At 46.4% G+C, this 17,380-nt stretch overlaps 1 protein-coding gene across 3 annotated transcripts in view; it reads left to right on the forward strand.

Annotated features, from left to right (window-relative positions):
• The window catches only part of LOC135827709 (WD repeat-containing protein 35-like), a 64,396-nt gene that overhangs the window by 39,201 nt on the left and 7,815 nt on the right, over positions 1 to 17,380 (forward strand). For all 3 annotated transcript variants that reach the window (XM_065340162.1, XM_065340163.1, XM_065340164.1), the window contains 6 exons: positions 493 to 540; positions 4,337 to 4,452; positions 5,747 to 5,795; positions 11,661 to 11,735; positions 12,211 to 12,261; positions 15,975 to 16,058. In XM_065340162.1, the coding sequence (XP_065196234.1) occupies positions 493 to 540; positions 4,337 to 4,452; positions 5,747 to 5,795; positions 11,661 to 11,735; positions 12,211 to 12,261; positions 15,975 to 16,058 (423 nt within the window). The remainder of the gene's footprint in view (positions 1 to 492; positions 541 to 4,336; positions 4,453 to 5,746; positions 5,796 to 11,660; positions 11,736 to 12,210; positions 12,262 to 15,974; positions 16,059 to 17,380) is intronic.

The following is a 17,380-nucleotide window of genomic DNA, read 5'->3' on the forward strand; positions in this document are numbered from 1 at the left end:
GCTTACTAACACTACTGCCTACACCGTCACTGCTTACTAACACTACTGCTACTGATGCAAGGGCAGGGCTGCTGACCTAAAATTTACAAGATTTGCTGATCTCGACTTTACCAGGGTTTCAGATATTGACTTTATGGGGTCAATCAAGGGTTACTGAAGTTACTTTACAAGGGCAGTCGAGGTATGCTGAGGTTGAGTTTATGAGTTCAGTCGAGGGTCTCTAATTCTGACTTCACGAAGGCAGTTGAGGGTTGCTAACCCCAAAAGGTCATAATTATTGGCATTTGCATGTGCTAAGGAATTTTAATGCAACATGATTCAAAGCAATTGTCTCCATATGCGTGCATAATTATAAGGATATTATTATTATATATGTGTGTGTGCGTGTGTGTGTGTGCGTGTGCGTGTGCGTGTGTGGTGTGTGTGTGTGTGGTGTGTGTGTGTATGTATGTGTGTGTGTGCATGCATGAAACATGATGTTGGTCCGTCTAGGTGAACAATGCCAAGGCAGCCGTTGATACATGTGTGCAGCTGAACAAGGTAATACAGAAATTCTGATGCAAAAGTCATCCCCCCACCAACACCAACCAGCTTCACTGCTATCACCCCTCCCCTTTGTGTGTGTGTGTGTGTTTGTGTGTGTGTGTGTGTGTGTGTGTGTGTGTGTGTGTGTGTGTGCGTGGATGTGTGCGCGTACATGTGTGTTTGCATGTGTTGATGCGTGCGTGTGTATGTGTGTGTTTGTGTGTATGTGTGTATGTATGTGTGTGTCTATGTGTGTGTGTGTGTGTGTGTCTATGTGTGTGTGTGTCTATGTGTGTGTTTGTGTTGGTTTCAGGGCCCATATACATGTACTTCTATTTGAAGTGCTTTAAAAAAATTAATACTAAGTCTTGTTAACCAATGAGCTTCTTCGTGCTTGGTTAACTCGTGTGTAATCAATGGTGCGAGTGAAGCTTATATCAGATGCACTGTGATTTTTGCTACCTACACAAGTAGCAAGTATTATCTTCACTGGGGGCAGGAGTAAATGCAGCTGGATCCCGGGACAGACACCCTGATGCTGTCAATCCTTTTTCTGCACCCTGTCCTCGTCCACTTACGGAGGTGTGTTGATCCCATTAGTGGAATCATTTCCAAGTCCACTTAGAGTTTGGAGCGTACATGCTTGTTGGCCGTTGGGTGGTTCTATGGCCTATTGAGTGATCTGTCCAAAGTTTCTTCTAAATCATGTGACCGGGTATTGGTCATGTGACCTGGTATTGGTCATGTGACCTGGTATTGATCATGTGACCTGGTATTGGTCAAGTGACCTGGTATTGGTCAAGTGACCTGGTATTGGTCATGTGACCCGGTATTGGTCATGTGACCCGGTATTGGTCATGTGACCCGGTATTGGTCATATGACCGGGTAGTGGTCATGTGACCTGGTATTGGTGGTGAACACGTACAAGTACGAGCTCAAACAATTGTTCATTATTGACAGCTTGCATGCCATCTACCGGTAGGACCCAAGAAATCACGCTGCAAAAGTGCTTTTGGTTGAGAATTTTTTGAAACAATTGTTGAGATGAGGTCTTTGTAGGGCAAAGTAATTTCGTAAAATGCAAGACTATGTCCAGTGCATTGCATATGTGCAATTTTATCAATAGTCAGCACACGAAGCACAGAAGCCATATCATTTTTTCGACTAGGCCTTTCATTCCATTACTCTTCAAGTCGAATACAATGGTGATTAACAAGGTAGTAAGCAAGTCCTTATAATCGGCACTTTGGCGGTCAGAGCATTGACAAATATAGCTCTTGAAAAATAGCGCTAGTGGCGCCTACAGCATATTAGGCGGTCAGAGCATAGACCAAATAGCACTTTAAAAGACAGCGCTAGTAGCGCTAACTACACAGTGAGACAATGAATATTTCCAGTATCAGACAACAGTGGGGACCACGGTACTACAATGTCAAAACAGGGACAACTTTCCCACATACTTCTTTTGCACGCACAGTTCAGGCTTCAGCTTGGCAATGTACACTGCCTCCAGCACAGCAAGGTGAGATATGTAGCGCGCACGCGCTTGAATCGTGAAGTGAGAGTGGGTGCCATGTTTGCAGACTGCACTTAGGCAGGCTGGTGGCGATGTCAGGTGGCGGAGTATCGCTGAGTCCTTCTCATTATCGTCATTGTCCGTTGGTCCATTCCTGTGGTAGCTATTGTGCATTGCAGCTGTGCCGCTGGCGACTTCTCTGCCGGGCGAGGAGTCACACACGGTTTCACATGCCGATCCTGTGTCAGCCGCTTGTTCCAGAGCGTTGCGAAGATGCAGTCGTTCACTTTGTCTCGTGACAGTTGCTGGTGGTTTGATCGGTGTTGATTTTCTTCTCCCTTTGTTGACGGTGACGGTGATATCCTTGACTGGTCGGTTTCTCCATGTCCTAACCGGTTTTGTTGTTCCTGTAACTGTCCGTACGAGTTTGTTTGGGATGTGCTGCTCTATGCGATCACCCAATCGTTGTGTTGTCCTGCCAATGTACCTGCGGTCACACTCACAGGTGAATAAATAAATGACATTACTTAAATACATCAGTGGCAGGACATTCTTCTTGGTGGTGGAAAACATCTTCCGGGTAGTGAAACAACAGATTGGGTAGCAGAGTGGAACATAGCGCTGGACAATTTTTTGAATTTTCTGCTTGAACATGGCCGACTGGTCGCCGAGCCACAGGAGTCGCAAGACAGCACGGTTCGACTTGTCCTCAGCTCTGGCACTCGTTGTCAGTGCCTATGACAAGCGCGTGTGACAAGCGCGTGCGCGCAACAAATCTCACCTTGCTGTGCTGGAGGCAGTGTACATTGCCAAGCTGAAGCACTGTGCGTGCAAAGAAGTATGTGGGAAAGTTGTCCCTGTTTTGACATTGTAGTACCGTGGTCCCCACTGTTGTGTGATACTGGAAATATTCATTGTCTCACTGTGTAGTTAGCGCTACAAGCGCTATCTTTTAAAGTGCTATTTGGTCTATGCTCTGACCGCCAAATATGCTGTTTGCACCACTAGCGCTATTTTCAAGAGCTATTTTTGTCAAAGATCTGACCGCCAGAGTGCCGGTTATAAGGACTTGCTTACTACCTTGTTAATCACCATTGTATTCGACCTGAAGAGTAATGGAATGAAAGGCCTAGTCGAAAAAATTATATGGCTTCTGTTCTTCGTGTGCTGATTTGCTTTCCTCCAACCAAATATCTATTAATCAATAGTCAAAGAGAATACAAAATTCCACACTCCGCTTCCATGGTCACCATGGACTGTTGCCATGGAATTTCGTAATATTTATGCCTTGTCCGATCCCATCTAAAATTTATGGACTCCTTCATTAGCCCCTTAGCAACAGTTTAGGGTCAAGTTTCCGTTAGCAACAGTCTAGGGTCAGGTTTCCGTTAGCAACAGTTTAGTTTCAGGTTTTAGGTGAATGTTAGAACAGAGGTCATGCAGCATGTCTGTGTACGATGGTCCTACCAGTAGGACCGAGGTCTATGCAAGCTATCATTAATGTAATGTATGTGTTTATATATGTGTGTGTGTGTGTGTGTGTGTGTGTGTGTGTGTGTGTGTGTGTGTGTGTGTGTGTGTGTGTGTGTGTGTGTGTGTGTGTGTGTGTGTGTGTGTGTGTGTGTGTGTGTGTGTGTGTGTGTGTGTGTGTGTGTGTGTGTGTGTGTGTGTGTGTGTGTGTGTGTGTGTGTGTGTGTGTGTGTGTGTGTGTGTGTGTGTGTGTGTGTGTGTGTGTGTGTGTGTGTGTGTGTGTGTGTGTGTGTGTGTGTGTGTGTGTGTGTGTGTGTGTGTGTGTGTGTGTGTGTGTGTGTGTGTGTGTGTGTGTGTGTGTGTGTGTGTGTGTGTGTGTGTGTGTGTGTGTGTGTGTGTGTGTGTGTGTGTGTGTGTGTGTGTGTGTGTGTGTGTGTGTGTGTGTGTGTGTGTGTGTGTGTGTGTGTGTGTGTGTGTGTGTGTGTGTGTGTGTGTGTGTGTGTGTGTGTGTGTGTGTGTGTGTGTGTGTGTGTGTGTGTGTGTGTGTGTGTGTGTGTGTGTGTGTGTGTGTGTGTGTGTGTGTGTGTGTGTGTGTGTGTGTGTGTGTGTGTGTGTGTGTGTGTGTGTGTGTGTGTGTGTGTGTGTGTGTGTGTGTGTGTGTGTGTGTGTGTGTGTGTGTGTGTGTGTGTGTGTGTGTGTGTGTGTGTGTGTGTGTGTGTGTGTGTGTGTGTGTGTGTGTGTGTGTGTGTGTGTGTGTGTGTGTGTGTGTGTGTGTGTGTGTGTGTATGTGTATGTGTGTATGTGTGCAACTGATTTGTACGCAGTGGTATAGAGCAGTTGAACTGGCTAAGAAGCATTCCCTGCCTGGCATAGAGCAGCTACTATCTCGCTATGCAACACATCTTCTGGAGCATGACAATATCATTGATGCCGTGCAGCTGTAACCTACAAGTCTAATACTCTATCCACTGTGTTATACTACACCCACTGTCTACTATATCCACTGTGTTACACTACACCCATTGTGTTACACTACGCCCACTGTGTTATACTACGCCCACTGTGTTACTCTACACCCACTGTCGACTATACCCATTGTATGCTGTCACTGTGGCTCTGTTACACACCATTTTCAGTTGCCAAATCCCTAATTCCCTGTAACCCTTTGTGACCCCGTCGATCGATATCGATCGATTGATATACAGTGGCACTAACAAATTAATATCTCTGGTGTTCATTCACCCATTCTCACAAACAAAGCGTCTACGTTTCGAGAAGAACCTTGGTTATATCCGAAGTCTCTAGGGGGTACGATGCCGCCATGGTGAGCCTCGAAGTCGGAGAAAAACTGAAAAATGCACTCCGATCAAAATTTCAAATTTTCACGCTGCACTTGGCGGGGGATTTCCCTAGAGTGCTACATCATAGTCAAGCATGCTGGACAGCAATTTTTTGCGCTTGAAACGAGCTTTTCGCTGCAGTTTGTTTGAAGTGGATGTGATGAAGGAGAATAGAGCGGTGGCTGTTTGAACTTTGCTGAAGCTGTTCGCGCACGGCTGTTGTTTTGATCGGCATTTTAGGCCATGCAGAGCAGAGGCCGTGCAGGTAGCTGGCTTGAGTATGGTATCAGTCGCTTCGTCTTGGAAATACCTTTCCAATGGTGGCTAGTTTGTAAAAATCGGTGATTGTTTGATGGAGATACAAACGAAAGTGCATGTTATTTGAAGGTGAGTAAATTGTCGTAATTTCAGTGGGGTCACAAAGGGTTAAACCACATCCCACTTCCCAATTACCAAATCCGAAATCCCCTGTGTACAAAATCCCGAATTCCCAGCTTCCGGAATTGCTTGTTGCCAAATCCGAAATTTAATTTCCTAACTCTCTCACTATCATATTCCCCCGTTTCCCTGAAAGTCGTTGGGCTAATGAAGTTGAATTGTGAGATAGAACTGGTCCAACAGTACTGGGCTGAAGTTTGAGACTCAAATTCTGCTGCAGTGATGTGCTTGAAAAGCGAGACTTATACGTTTCTTCTGCTGTTGATTACCGGTTATTGTTTGTGAATCACTGTCATGGTTGAGTAGTGTACCCACCTGCTACTGTAGTTAGTTAGCCTAAAGGGTAGGGTTGTCAGTTGGTATGAAATGTTCTAAGGGGCATGGCCAATTTCTCTTTTTATTCAAGAGTGTGTTGCGTTCAATCCTTAACTCGGACTGCGGTATGTATCTTTGAAGGTATCGTGAGGCTAACATGTTCTCAGAAGCAGCCAGTTTGCTTTATGAGGTAAGAGAACGAGAGAGAGAGAGAGAGAGAGAGAGAGAGAGAGAGAGAGAGAGAGAGAGAGAGAGAGATAGGCAGAGCAAGAGATAGGCAGAGCGAGAGATAGGCAGAGCGAGAGACACAGAGCGAGCGAGTATTAAGTTACATTTATATAGACAGGTAAGTCTAACAAATGAGGACTGAGACCTCTACAACAGGGTTTTTACGCCTGAAAGCAGGTGCATGATTTAACAAGCAGGTTGTCAGTCTAGATTTAATGCGCAGATGGAGAAAAAGCGCAGAATTTTTGTAATGAGATGAAAAGCAGAAATAATAAGAAATAATAAGAAAAGATGAAATGAAAGCCTGCTCACAACCCCGCCCAGCCTTGCGAACTGGGTATGGTGGATTAAGAACCCGGTTCAACGCTCGAGCAAGCGATCTCCACTCAAGGTGTTCGCAGCAACTGATAGGTACTCATATGGGGAAATTATAGAAAAGAAATAATAAGATAAGGAGAATAAATTTCAACGCACCTCAATAAACGGAGCCCCACATACAGTACCTCAGAAAAGTGGATCTTCCGACCAGTGTTTTTGTTGACGTCGCAACCAGATGATGTAGCTGCTTCGCAGAGACGTCTTACTGCACAAATTACAAATAAATTTTATTATTCGATTAGAAAACCCAAGCGCTTTCAGAGCCCTCCGAAGAGAGTCCGGGATGAAACCACGCACACCTACCTCAACCGAAAAAGAAACGACCTGCCACCCGTTTGGTCGGCATTGATCGGCCAGATCCGCATACCGCCTGTCCTTCCGCGAGTTACTGACACTGAATCTGTCCTCAGCACAAACTGTCAACTTCATCCAGAATACAATCCTACGACTCGTAGAGTACAGAACTATATCTGGTCTTAGGGTGGTAAGTGCAACTCAGCTAGGGAAAGAAATCTTTGCACTAACTGAGTCTACAAGAAGTTTCCAGTCTGAGGCTGCTGACAGGAGATCAGTCGTAACCAACTTTCGTCTGGGCTGAACGCGAACTGGCTTCTCTCCCGCCTTGCAAAACGAGATGAAGTCAAGCCCATTTGAATTTTCGGTTTGTACAGTGTTTGCAGCAGTGCGGATACGAATCTACTCACGCATGTTCCTGACGATGACCCCGAGTACGTTGTCGTGCCTCAAGGTGTAACGTCCCTGGTCCAGCGCTACGTGACAAGCGCCAAGCACGTGGGGCGTAGTACAGGCCCAGGCACGGCACAAACTACAGTACGGATCCACTGCGGTGTTTCCCCAACGGCGTAGGTTCGTTGGAGAAGGTAGCACGTCGAGGGTGGATGCGAGAAGAAATTTCAAATCCTTACCGGTACCACCGTACAAAAGGGATTTCCACGAGAGGTCTTGCCACATCACCGATGTCCACTCCAACCACTTGCCTTGCACCTGAAGAGTCTTCAGCCTCAAAATCTGCTCCTGTGCGTTGATCTCCTCAAATGTTTGAAGGAGATCCTTCCTCGGGGGTTTGGAATGCTGCTTCGGAGCACGAGCACCCAACCCTGCACGATGACTTGAAGATGACGGTGGACGAAGAGTCCCTGAACCTACTGATGCCTCTGCACACTCCAGCTCTATTGTCGCCGCATATCGCTTTGTCAGCTTCGCATCCTTACTCCGACGCAGAGTGTACAGCGCCCTCATGCGCGCGTCCCCACTCGATCGAAGAATGTGCCATTTGATGGACTGGCACTTTTTTCCACACCGTAGGAAGGTAGTGGAGGCGTAAGCCAAAGCGTTTGCGACTGCCAATAAAAAGAATGGCAGAGTTTGCGCATCGAGGTAGGCCTGACCATTTCTTCAGAAATGGTAAACACATAAAGTGCAGTTCACGTACAAAACCTTGTGTGAGTTCAAGAACCTGGAAAGACCAAGAAAGCTTGGGCACTACAAGATGGTGGTAAAGCCATAGCTTGTGGTGGTCTTGTAGCCAAGAGCCATCTACTTTTTGCATGAGAGACACAGTGAGTTGACGGATGTCTTCCCGCTGGGTCTGCTCAGAGCAATCAGCATGCAGCCTTCGCCCCAGGAACTTGAACTCTTCGGTGTCAATGAAAGCGATCTTCCTCCCTGACATCGTCAGGCAGGGATCGTAAGGTTTGTACCGGCCATCTACAAGCTTTACTGCACTGCTTTTGCATTTGTGCGGCGCCGCCTGCATACATTGGGTCCACGAGAGAAAGTCCTCCGTGACCGCAATGAGTTTTTGACAACCTGCACTAGATTTGCTATGGAGGCCTAAGTCATCAGCAAAAGCTGTTTGGGACACTTGCAAAGGGGCAGATTTAAAATCATAGGAGAGGCAACTTAATTCAGGGGCTGGAATTGAGTCCAGCAGAAGCTGGAAACAAATATTGAAAAAGACCGGGGACAAGGGGCACCCTGGAAAACACCAATGTTGTAATTAAAGGTGGGAGTGTGTGGTTGTACGACGAAAGCGCAAAGACTGTCGTAGTAGGAAAAAATTAATTTCCTGAATTGCAAAGGAAGGCTGTAGTGGGTTAGAGCACACTGTATCAGATTGTGGCGCACTGAACCAAATGCATTCTTCAAATCTATCCACGCAATGCAAATTTGGCGTTTTGCCGTCTTTGCATCACGCATCGCCTCATAACAAAGTGATGTATGCTCTAAGCACCCAGCCTTTGCAGGCATAAATCCTTTCTGGTTGTCACCATCGAAGAACTTATTGCCTAGCATATGTTTCAAGAGGCGCTTTGCAACTAAGGTGAAAAAGATTTTCCCGGACGTGTTTGCTAGAGCGATCGGTCGGAATTTCGAAGGATCATTATTTATTTATTTATTTCGCAGAGGCGATTCTACCACCCTCCAGCTGACGCGCCTGGTGCAATTAGTGTGTCGACATCGGGATGCTGGAGATCTAGTCGGGATCTGTTTTTTCGATCTTGCCAAGGCCTTCGATACCGTCTGGCACCGGGGGCTCTTGGCCAAGCTTCGTGGATCATTTACTGTAGACGGCAATCCCCTGCTATGGCTGACATCTTACCTAACTGGGCGAACGCAGTACGTCACGGTACATGGGACGTCCTCAGCCGACACAACAGTACTATCCGGAGTTCCCCAGGGTTCCATCCTCGGCCCCCTTCTTTTTATCTTATACGTCAATGATCTGCCCGCAGCTGCCCCGGGCACATCACTATTCGCAGACGACACAACGCTCCTACGGGCATCTCCTAACATCACTGGCCTGATGAGTAACCTAGCTAACCGGATTCAAAGAGTAATTTTCTGGATGTCGTCTTGGCGGTTATCGCCCAATCTGTCTAAAACTAAAAATCATGCTCTTTCCTTCTCAGCCTGATGTTCTGCCCCTCCTCCATCCCACTTTCCCCCAGCCTATAGACATAGTCTCCAGCCATAAGCATCTTGGCATTTTCATTGACTCTAATCTTTCATGGGAACCCCACATCGATTATATTATGTAAACGATCAAGTTTATCTTTAGGAATCCTCTCTTCTCATTGTTACCATCTCCCAATCTCTTGTAACCTCTTATACTCAGCTTACCTACGCCCCATTTTTGATTATGCAGATACTGCTTGGGCTGGAATTTCCACAACCCGTGCTGCCAAGCTCGAAATTCAGCACAAAAAAGTTCTAAAAATCCTCCTCCGGAAACCCCGCATGCTCCCATCTTCCACCCTTTATGCCCTTGCTCACACTACCCCTTTGTCTAAGAGATGTAATTCACATCTTGTCACCCTTAATGCCTTATCCATTCTCTCAAACTCAATCTGTGTCCACCTCACCTCCACTGTTTCAACTGGTTTTCTTCCCGTAGCACGAGAAACTCCCTTTCCCTTCCGAAACCCAAGTCCTCCTTTCTACTTCACTCTCCCCTTTTCACTGCGTATTCTGCGTGGCTGGCACTTCCCCAAGAAGCTAAGGACATTTCTTCCCTCCGCCTTTTTAAGAGCCTTGTCGCGCCTTGACTTTGATTTTGTGTTTCTCATTTTGTTGCAATCACTACTTATCCATGCCGGTTCCTTTTTTTCTTTTCTTTTTTTCTTCTCCTCCCCTTCTCCCTTCCTTGCCGTGGTTGGCTAACACCCTCTCTCTTTGTATTGGCCGGTGTTCTCACTGTGCTATGAGATGCTGTAATAAATAAATAAATAATAAATAAATCAGACACCTCCCCCTTGGCCAGGAGTGTGATACACGCTACCTGCCACTGCCTTGGAATGATCTTGCTCTCCCAAATCCGCCCAAAGATGGTGAAAAGAATGGATTGAAGGGCGGGACAAAGCTTCCAAACTATTTAAGGTATCTTGTCAGGACCCGGTGCAGAGGTGTTGCGACACTTCTTCAAAACATTCTGAAATTCAGTCCATGTAGGGGTCCCCTCATCGACTGGGTGGGAGAGAGAGAGAGAGAGAGAGAGAGAGAGAGAGAGAGAGAGAGAGAGAGAGAGAGAGAGAGAGAGAGAGAGAGATAGAGAGATAGATAGAGAGAGAGAGAGAGAGTAAGTTACATTTATAAAGACAGTTAAGTCTAACAAATGAGGATTGAGACCTCTACAACAGGGTTTTTACGCCTGAAAGCAGGTGCATGATTTAACAAGCAGGTTGTCAGTCTAGATTTTATGCGCAGATGGAGAAAAAGCGCAGAATTTTTGTAATGAGATGAAAAGCAGAAATAATAAGAAATAATAAGAAAAGATGAAATGAAAGCCTGCTCACAACCCCGCCCAGCCTTGCGAACTGGGTATGGTGGATTAAGAACCCGGTTCAACGCTCGAGCAAGCGCTCTCCACTCAAGGTGTTCACAGCAACTGATAGGAACGAGAGAGAGAGAGAGAGAGAGAGAGAGAGAGAGAGAGAGAGAGAGATGGAGGGAGAGAGAGAGAGAGAGAGAGAGAGAGAGAGAGAGAGAGAGAGAGAGAGAGAGAGAGAGAGAGGGATAGGCAGAGAGAGAGATAGGCAGAGCGAGAGATAGGCAGAGCGAGAGACACACAGCGAGAAAGAGAGAGAGAGAGAGGGGGGGGAGAAGGAGAGAGAGAGAGAGAGAACGAGAGAGAACGAGAACGAGAACGAGAGAGAACGAGAGAGAGAGAGAGAGAGAGAGAGAGAGAGAGAGGAGAGAGAGAGAGAGAGAGAACGAGAGAGAGAGAGAGAGAAAGAGAGAGGGAGAACGAGAGAGAGAACGAGAGAGAGAACGAGAGAGAGAGAGAGAGAGAGAGAGAGAGAGAGAGAGAGAGAGAGAGAGAGAGAGAGAGAGAGAGAGAGAGAGAGAGAGAGAGAGAGAGAGAGAACGAGAGAGAGAACGAGAGAGAGAGAACGAGAGAGAGAGAGAGAGAGAGAGAGAGAGAGAGAGAGAGAGAGAGAGAGAGAGAGAGAGAGAGAGAGAGAGAGAGAGAGAGAGAGAGAGAGAGAGAGAGAGAAAGAAAGAGAGAGAGAGAGAGGGAGAGAGAGAGGCAGGCAGAGAGAGAGAGAGGCAGAGAGAAAGAATGAAGGAGGGAATGAGGAAGGGAGGGAGGGCGAGCGGGAGTGGGGGAGGGAGGGAGGGAGGGAGGGAGAGGGAGGGGGGGAGAGGGAGGGAGGGAGGGAGAGGGAGGATTGAAGTGACAGTGGCATTGCTGAGATATACTTTGAGAGAGATTGAATTCAATTCTTTTCCGTTCACTAGGTGTGTGCACTGTTCATTGACAACGGGTGCCGGTGCCGGTGTCGGCCTTATTCATGTACACGTGACTCAGTAAGGAGCTGTTGTTCTTCTTCTTTTTCTTATCCTTGCTCTTGTTTGTTGTTTGTTCTTGTTTGGTGTTGGTTTTTGGTTGTTTGTTGTTGGTTGTGGTTGTTGGTTGTGGCTGTAGCTTGGCGGCAAAGCTGTGAGTGACCAGAAAGACTATCTGCGTGCCAAGAAGCTGTACATCATGGCTGGAATGATGGTAAGCTCTTTAACTCTTGTAGCACAAAGCACATTGATGTACCTCATGAAAACCGATGTTCACTGCCGCACAAAGGCCGTAAATTATGTCCTCAGTGCGCAGTGCATACATGCGGGCTTTATTCTGATAGATGTAGTGTGGTCAAACCTTCATAACTCGGTTGATTTGGGGGCAATTCTTATCATTGGCACGAGAGAGAGAGAAAACCTTCAACTTGTGAATGGCCACGTGCATACATGTACACACGCACGCACACGCATACCCTGGCACAGTCTAAGTCTTGTTTCCATAGCAGCAGGTTGCGAGAAAGAAGTAAAAACGAGAGCAGTGCACAACTGTGCCTTGCACAGTTCAAAGTCAGATTGCCGTGGTCAACATTGCACATACCATATCTCAACAACTGTATGTATGTGTGTGTGTGTGTGTGTGTATGTGTGTGTGTGTTTATGTTTCTTTGTTTGTGTCTGCCTATCAGATGGAGGACTATCGCAAAACTCGCAATGCAGCAGCTCAAGAGCACCGTGAGGTATGGGTGAACTAAACTGTCCATTCTGTGTGTATGTGTGTGTGTGTGTGTGTGTGTGTGTGTGTGTGTGTGTGTGTGTGTGTGTGTGTGTGTGCTAGTGTGTGTATGTGTGTGTGTTGATGTGTATGTGTGTATGTGATTGGGTACATCACGGCTGTTCCGAGTGCGACATTTATCAATATGGCGGCGTACCGTAGCAACCCGCATCGCAACAGCTCGCGTACGCACAGCGTGCCGACGCGTGCAGTCTTTCTGCACATTTTTCAAATTTATCGAAGAAAGTTTTGGGGGCGATGGATTCGTGCCTTGGAGAGGTCTTATGAGGCCATGCTGGAGGAGAATAAGTCTACCAAGACCTGGAAGCCTCCCTTCGGCAAAGTACTGAAGTTAGTATGTCCTGGAGTCAATACAGTCAATACAGGAATTGTTTTCAAGACGATGCAGTGTAATAAATTCTAGTAATGTAGCCGGTGCATCATGCAATTAGTTGTGTTTGAAACTTCGGAACAAGAAGTGGGCACGTTTGCTTGACTCACTACCATCATGACGTGAACAGATGGAACCCCACTGCTCTTATCCTAAAACATGTTCTCCCCTGAGGACAGCTTACAGCCAGATTTCCGTGCATAAGAAAAGAGCACAAATAAATCGTTAGACTGATTGCAATTCATCTTGGAGAAGGAGAAGGATAGAATTCGATCGTCTGCTACTCTCTCAACGCAAAGTTGATGACATAGCAGCTACATGTACGTCTCTTCATGCGTGTGCTCTTCACCTTGGGATCAATGTGAGGATTTTAGGATTGCTGGAAATCAGATTCTGTATACTATTGGACAGTAGTTCTGCATTGCACATGCTCCACAGTGCTCATCGGCAAGGATGTTGAATTTGCGTGTAACCCTTCACCACCCTACTCTCCATACTATTCCAGATCAGCACTAACTGAACTTTGAAGTGTTTCATTTCCAGTAGAATGTGCTCCTCCAATAAGTGCGGCATTGGAGGCGGTGATATTTATTGCCACAGTTGCACTGCTGATCTTCGTCATGAAAGAAGCAATGGATGATGATCAAGTCAACCAGTGGGCTTGCAGTGATAAGCAAAGTACCACAATACATCATCAAGTGTCATAGCATGGCGGAGTTGGTTGCCCGCAACGCTTCCAGTTGGAGACTGGAAGATATCCTCTATTTGCGCTCCAACTTTTAAAGCACATGGACCTGCTATAGGTGTTATTCTTCTATCAATGCTTGTTTCAAGTCACAGAATTATTTAGCTTCTTACAGCTTTGATTTAATTCGCCGTATTGTAATTAATGTGAAGAAGAGGTTGATGCGACTTCGGCAATACTTGGGGAATTGTGTGTTGCTCCCTACGTGGGAACTTGCGCTATTCTGCCGACTTGAATTCTCACTTGATCGACTTGTTATTTTTAAATGAATTCATGGACATCTGTCAATTCAGCAGATGAACTGCATTGCCATCAAGCCTTGAGTCAGCTCCATAGGAATGGCACGGTCATGAAGATGCGTGATGCTGTGTAACCTTATTCGCATCAGAATAATAACCTGGTTGTTCCGCCTACACACTCCGGTAGCAACAGATACTCTGCATAATGCAGCTTGTACAGTAGTCCTCACTAAAGAAGAAAGCAGTTTAGGAGGGACTCTAGTGAGGAGTGTGCGAGGATAGCCTATTAGTGTTCTACATAATCATTTGCATATTGAACATGTTACATGTAATTATCATGAACGCCGAGAGTGGTAAAACCGGGTACGGCCATCACCAGCGGCTGCGGTCCTGTCCTGAGTGCCATGCTGTGCTTAGTGCTGATGTAGTGCAAGATATATAAGCTGCATCATGGTTGTCGTTTGTTGTTGTTCAATTACTTGAAGTATTTCAGTATGGTCTTTACGCATGCAAGTGTGTGCTTTTCAGCAGGATCGTCGAAAGACTACATTGTGCGTGGCCTAAATCTGCAGTACCACTAGTAATACAAAAACCCATGCCTATGTGTGTACACGTAAGGCCTCAGACAGATGGGGAATCTTGCATCTCTGACATTTAAAATCTCTACACAATGTCCTGTTTCTACATACATTTCGAAAGCATGAATTTCAAAAAAATGTTCATTGGATGCTTGTCTGATTCGTACTTGCTGACATCCAGAACGAAGCATGCACGGATCCCTCCTATGGCGGACGAAACCGGGGTCTTCGTTAGACATTGAGGCAGGAGAACACACCTCCACTCGTCCTGCATATATCAGCAAACACTTGCAATTGACGTCCAAGTACGCCACGCAAATCGACTTGGGCACGAAAACGATAATCTGGGCGGCAATGAAAATATAACTACGACGTAGGAAAAGGACAAACCTTTCAATGAAAATTGGCGTGAAGGCTGCCAAAAATTCTGCACCCCTTAGGAGGAAGCCTCGAATGTGAGCCAATTCTGATAAACGCCAATGGCCGGCACGACGAGGAAGAACGAAACGAAAAAGATCGTAACTTCACTTTCCCATTGCGCATTTTGACGATCAAAATATCTGCTTGCGCAGCTTGAAGGCAGGAAGGTGAATTCGCTTAGACTTCGCGAATCCAGCGTAGAAAACGGCTGGAATCGGCAGAAACATAGGCGAAACCTTGCCGAATATTTCCAGAGATTTGAAAAAGGCAGCAAGGTCGCATACGACAGCATCATGGATCACTGGGGCGACGGGAAAATGTCGTACCGTACATAATGTCGCTGGATTATGCATGCATAACAGCCGTGACATGTGTATGTGTGTGTGTGTGTGTGTATGATACCCCGACGATTATGGTCACACACGTCTTTCTTCTCTTTCTCAGACTCTTCCTGACTTTTCTTTCATTCTCCTGGGTGGTTACCAACAGCCAGTGCATGCCGGAGTATGTGGTGTGATGTGTGTGTGGGAAAAAAAAAAAAAAGAAAAAAAGAAAAGAAAAAAAAAGAAAAAGACCAAAAATAGGGATTCACTGGCCAGAAAAAGTCACTTCAAATAGCTGTATGGTGTAGACCAGGCTGAATAGTGACGGTCAATTCTTCAGCCTTGCAAGCTGTTGAATGGTGCAATCCCAGCACAAGTTGCTATGGCTTCTGCCGTAGCATTGCTATCATCGCCTCCGGCGATGGGCGTCAAAGGTCAAGGTCAAAGGTATGATACCTCGATACTGTCTATCCTTTTTGATTACTCTGTCCTCGCCAACTTACTACTGTGTGTTAAGCTGCCCATATGTGGGCCACACGGTAGCCCTTATGTGGACCACACAGTAGCCCATATGTGGGCCACACAGTAGCCCATATATGGACCACACAATAGCCCATACAGGGACCACACAGTAGTCCATATGTGGACCACACAGTAGCCCATATGTCTGCCACACAATATGCCATGAGTGGGCTATACAATAGCCCGGAAGTAGGATCATTTCCCAGTTCAAGTCCGGAGTTTGGGGATCTCAGGGGGTGGACGTTAGAAGGTTCAATGGCCAGTTGACTCATTTGCCCAATATGTATTCGGAACCTCAACCCCCACTCCCGGAGCAATGAACAAGTAGCGGTACAAGTTTTTTTGTGCATGCGTGTCAAAGATGCTTGTGGCATGTGTTTGTGTCTGTGTGTCTGTGCATCTTTGCACGTGTGTATGTACATCTTTGTGTGTGTGTGTGTGTATGTATGTGCATCACCAGGGAAGTACCAAGATGTACTTAGATGAGGAGTACCAATCTCCAGAGACGGCAAGAATGCTGGATTCCACCTGGCGTGGTGCGGTGGTAAGTACAGAAAGTTGGATATCACTTTGTGTGGTGGAGAATAGTGGATATCACTTGGTGTGGTGGAGAATAGTGGATATCACTTGGTGTGGTGGAGAATGTTGGAGATCACTTGGTGTGGTGGAGAATAGTGGACATCACTTGGTGTGGTGGAGATTAGTGGATATCACTTGGTGTGGTGGAGAATAGTGGACATCACTTGGTGTGGTGGAGAATAGTGGACATCACTTGGTGTGGTGGAGAATAGTGGACATCACTTGGTGTGGTGGAGAATAGTGGATATCACTTGGTGTGGTGGAGAATATTGGATATCACTTGGTGTGGTGGAGAATATTGGATACATATACCACCTGGTATGGTGCAGAGGTATATACCGCTAATGACTGCTTTATGTGATCAGGCAGTGATCAGGCAGTGGTAGTGTGGTAGTGTGGTAGTGTGGTAGTGTGGTAGTGTGGTGGCATCTATATAGTATAGATAACATAATACATACTGGAGCACTGTGTTTCAATCCTGAATTTTGCACTTCCATGTGATAAATCCAAGGAGTGTGGTCGGCCTGGCTCACTGACCGCGGAACGAAACACCGGCTCTAACTCACTCATCCTAGACGGTGTCACAAGAGTGGGCTCATTGCTCTAACTGACTGACCCCAGACCCTGTCACAAGAGTGTGCTCATTGCTGTAACTGACTGACCCCAGACCATGTCACAAGAGTGTGCTCATTGCTGTAACTGACTAACCCCAGGCCATGTCCACGCCAGCTTTCCTATACCTAGGCACATGCTTGCATTGGTCTTTGACCAAGGGAAACATAAACAGACATCCCGTTAGTGCAGTACATGTCACTTCACTCCGCATTGACACTTGTCATCTCCATTGAGGTACATATTCCTGACGCATCCTCTCTCCTCTCAGGGTTCAAATTGAAAAAGAAAGGTAGGTTTCGGGTAACTCGGGTCGCTCAAAAGCTTGTAGTCTGTGCCAAAAGGAAAGCGTTTGTCGTGATTATGACAACACCGACATATCAAGGTTGCATTACCCACTTGAACAAGATTCACAGTTTGCTTGACTTTCCCATGTGACATTCTCACATGCCATTCTCTTGTGACATTCTCACGTGCCATTCTCTTGTGACGTTCTTGCGTGCCATTCTCTTGGCATGATAGACCGTGATCCTTAGCAGTCTCCATAGGTGATGTCTGCTGATTTTAAACGCAAGGGTGAGGTGGTGTAAACAGTTGTTCAGGATCAAATTTTGCTTGTTTATGTTCATGCGTGTGTGTATGTGTGTGTGTGTGTGTGTGTGTGTGTGTGTGTGT

Source organism: Sycon ciliatum, chromosome 11 (genome assembly GCF_964019385.1).
Source record: "Sycon ciliatum chromosome 11, ocSycCili1.1, whole genome shotgun sequence".
Taxonomy (NCBI): Eukaryota; Metazoa; Porifera; class Calcarea; order Leucosolenida; family Sycettidae; genus Sycon; species Sycon ciliatum.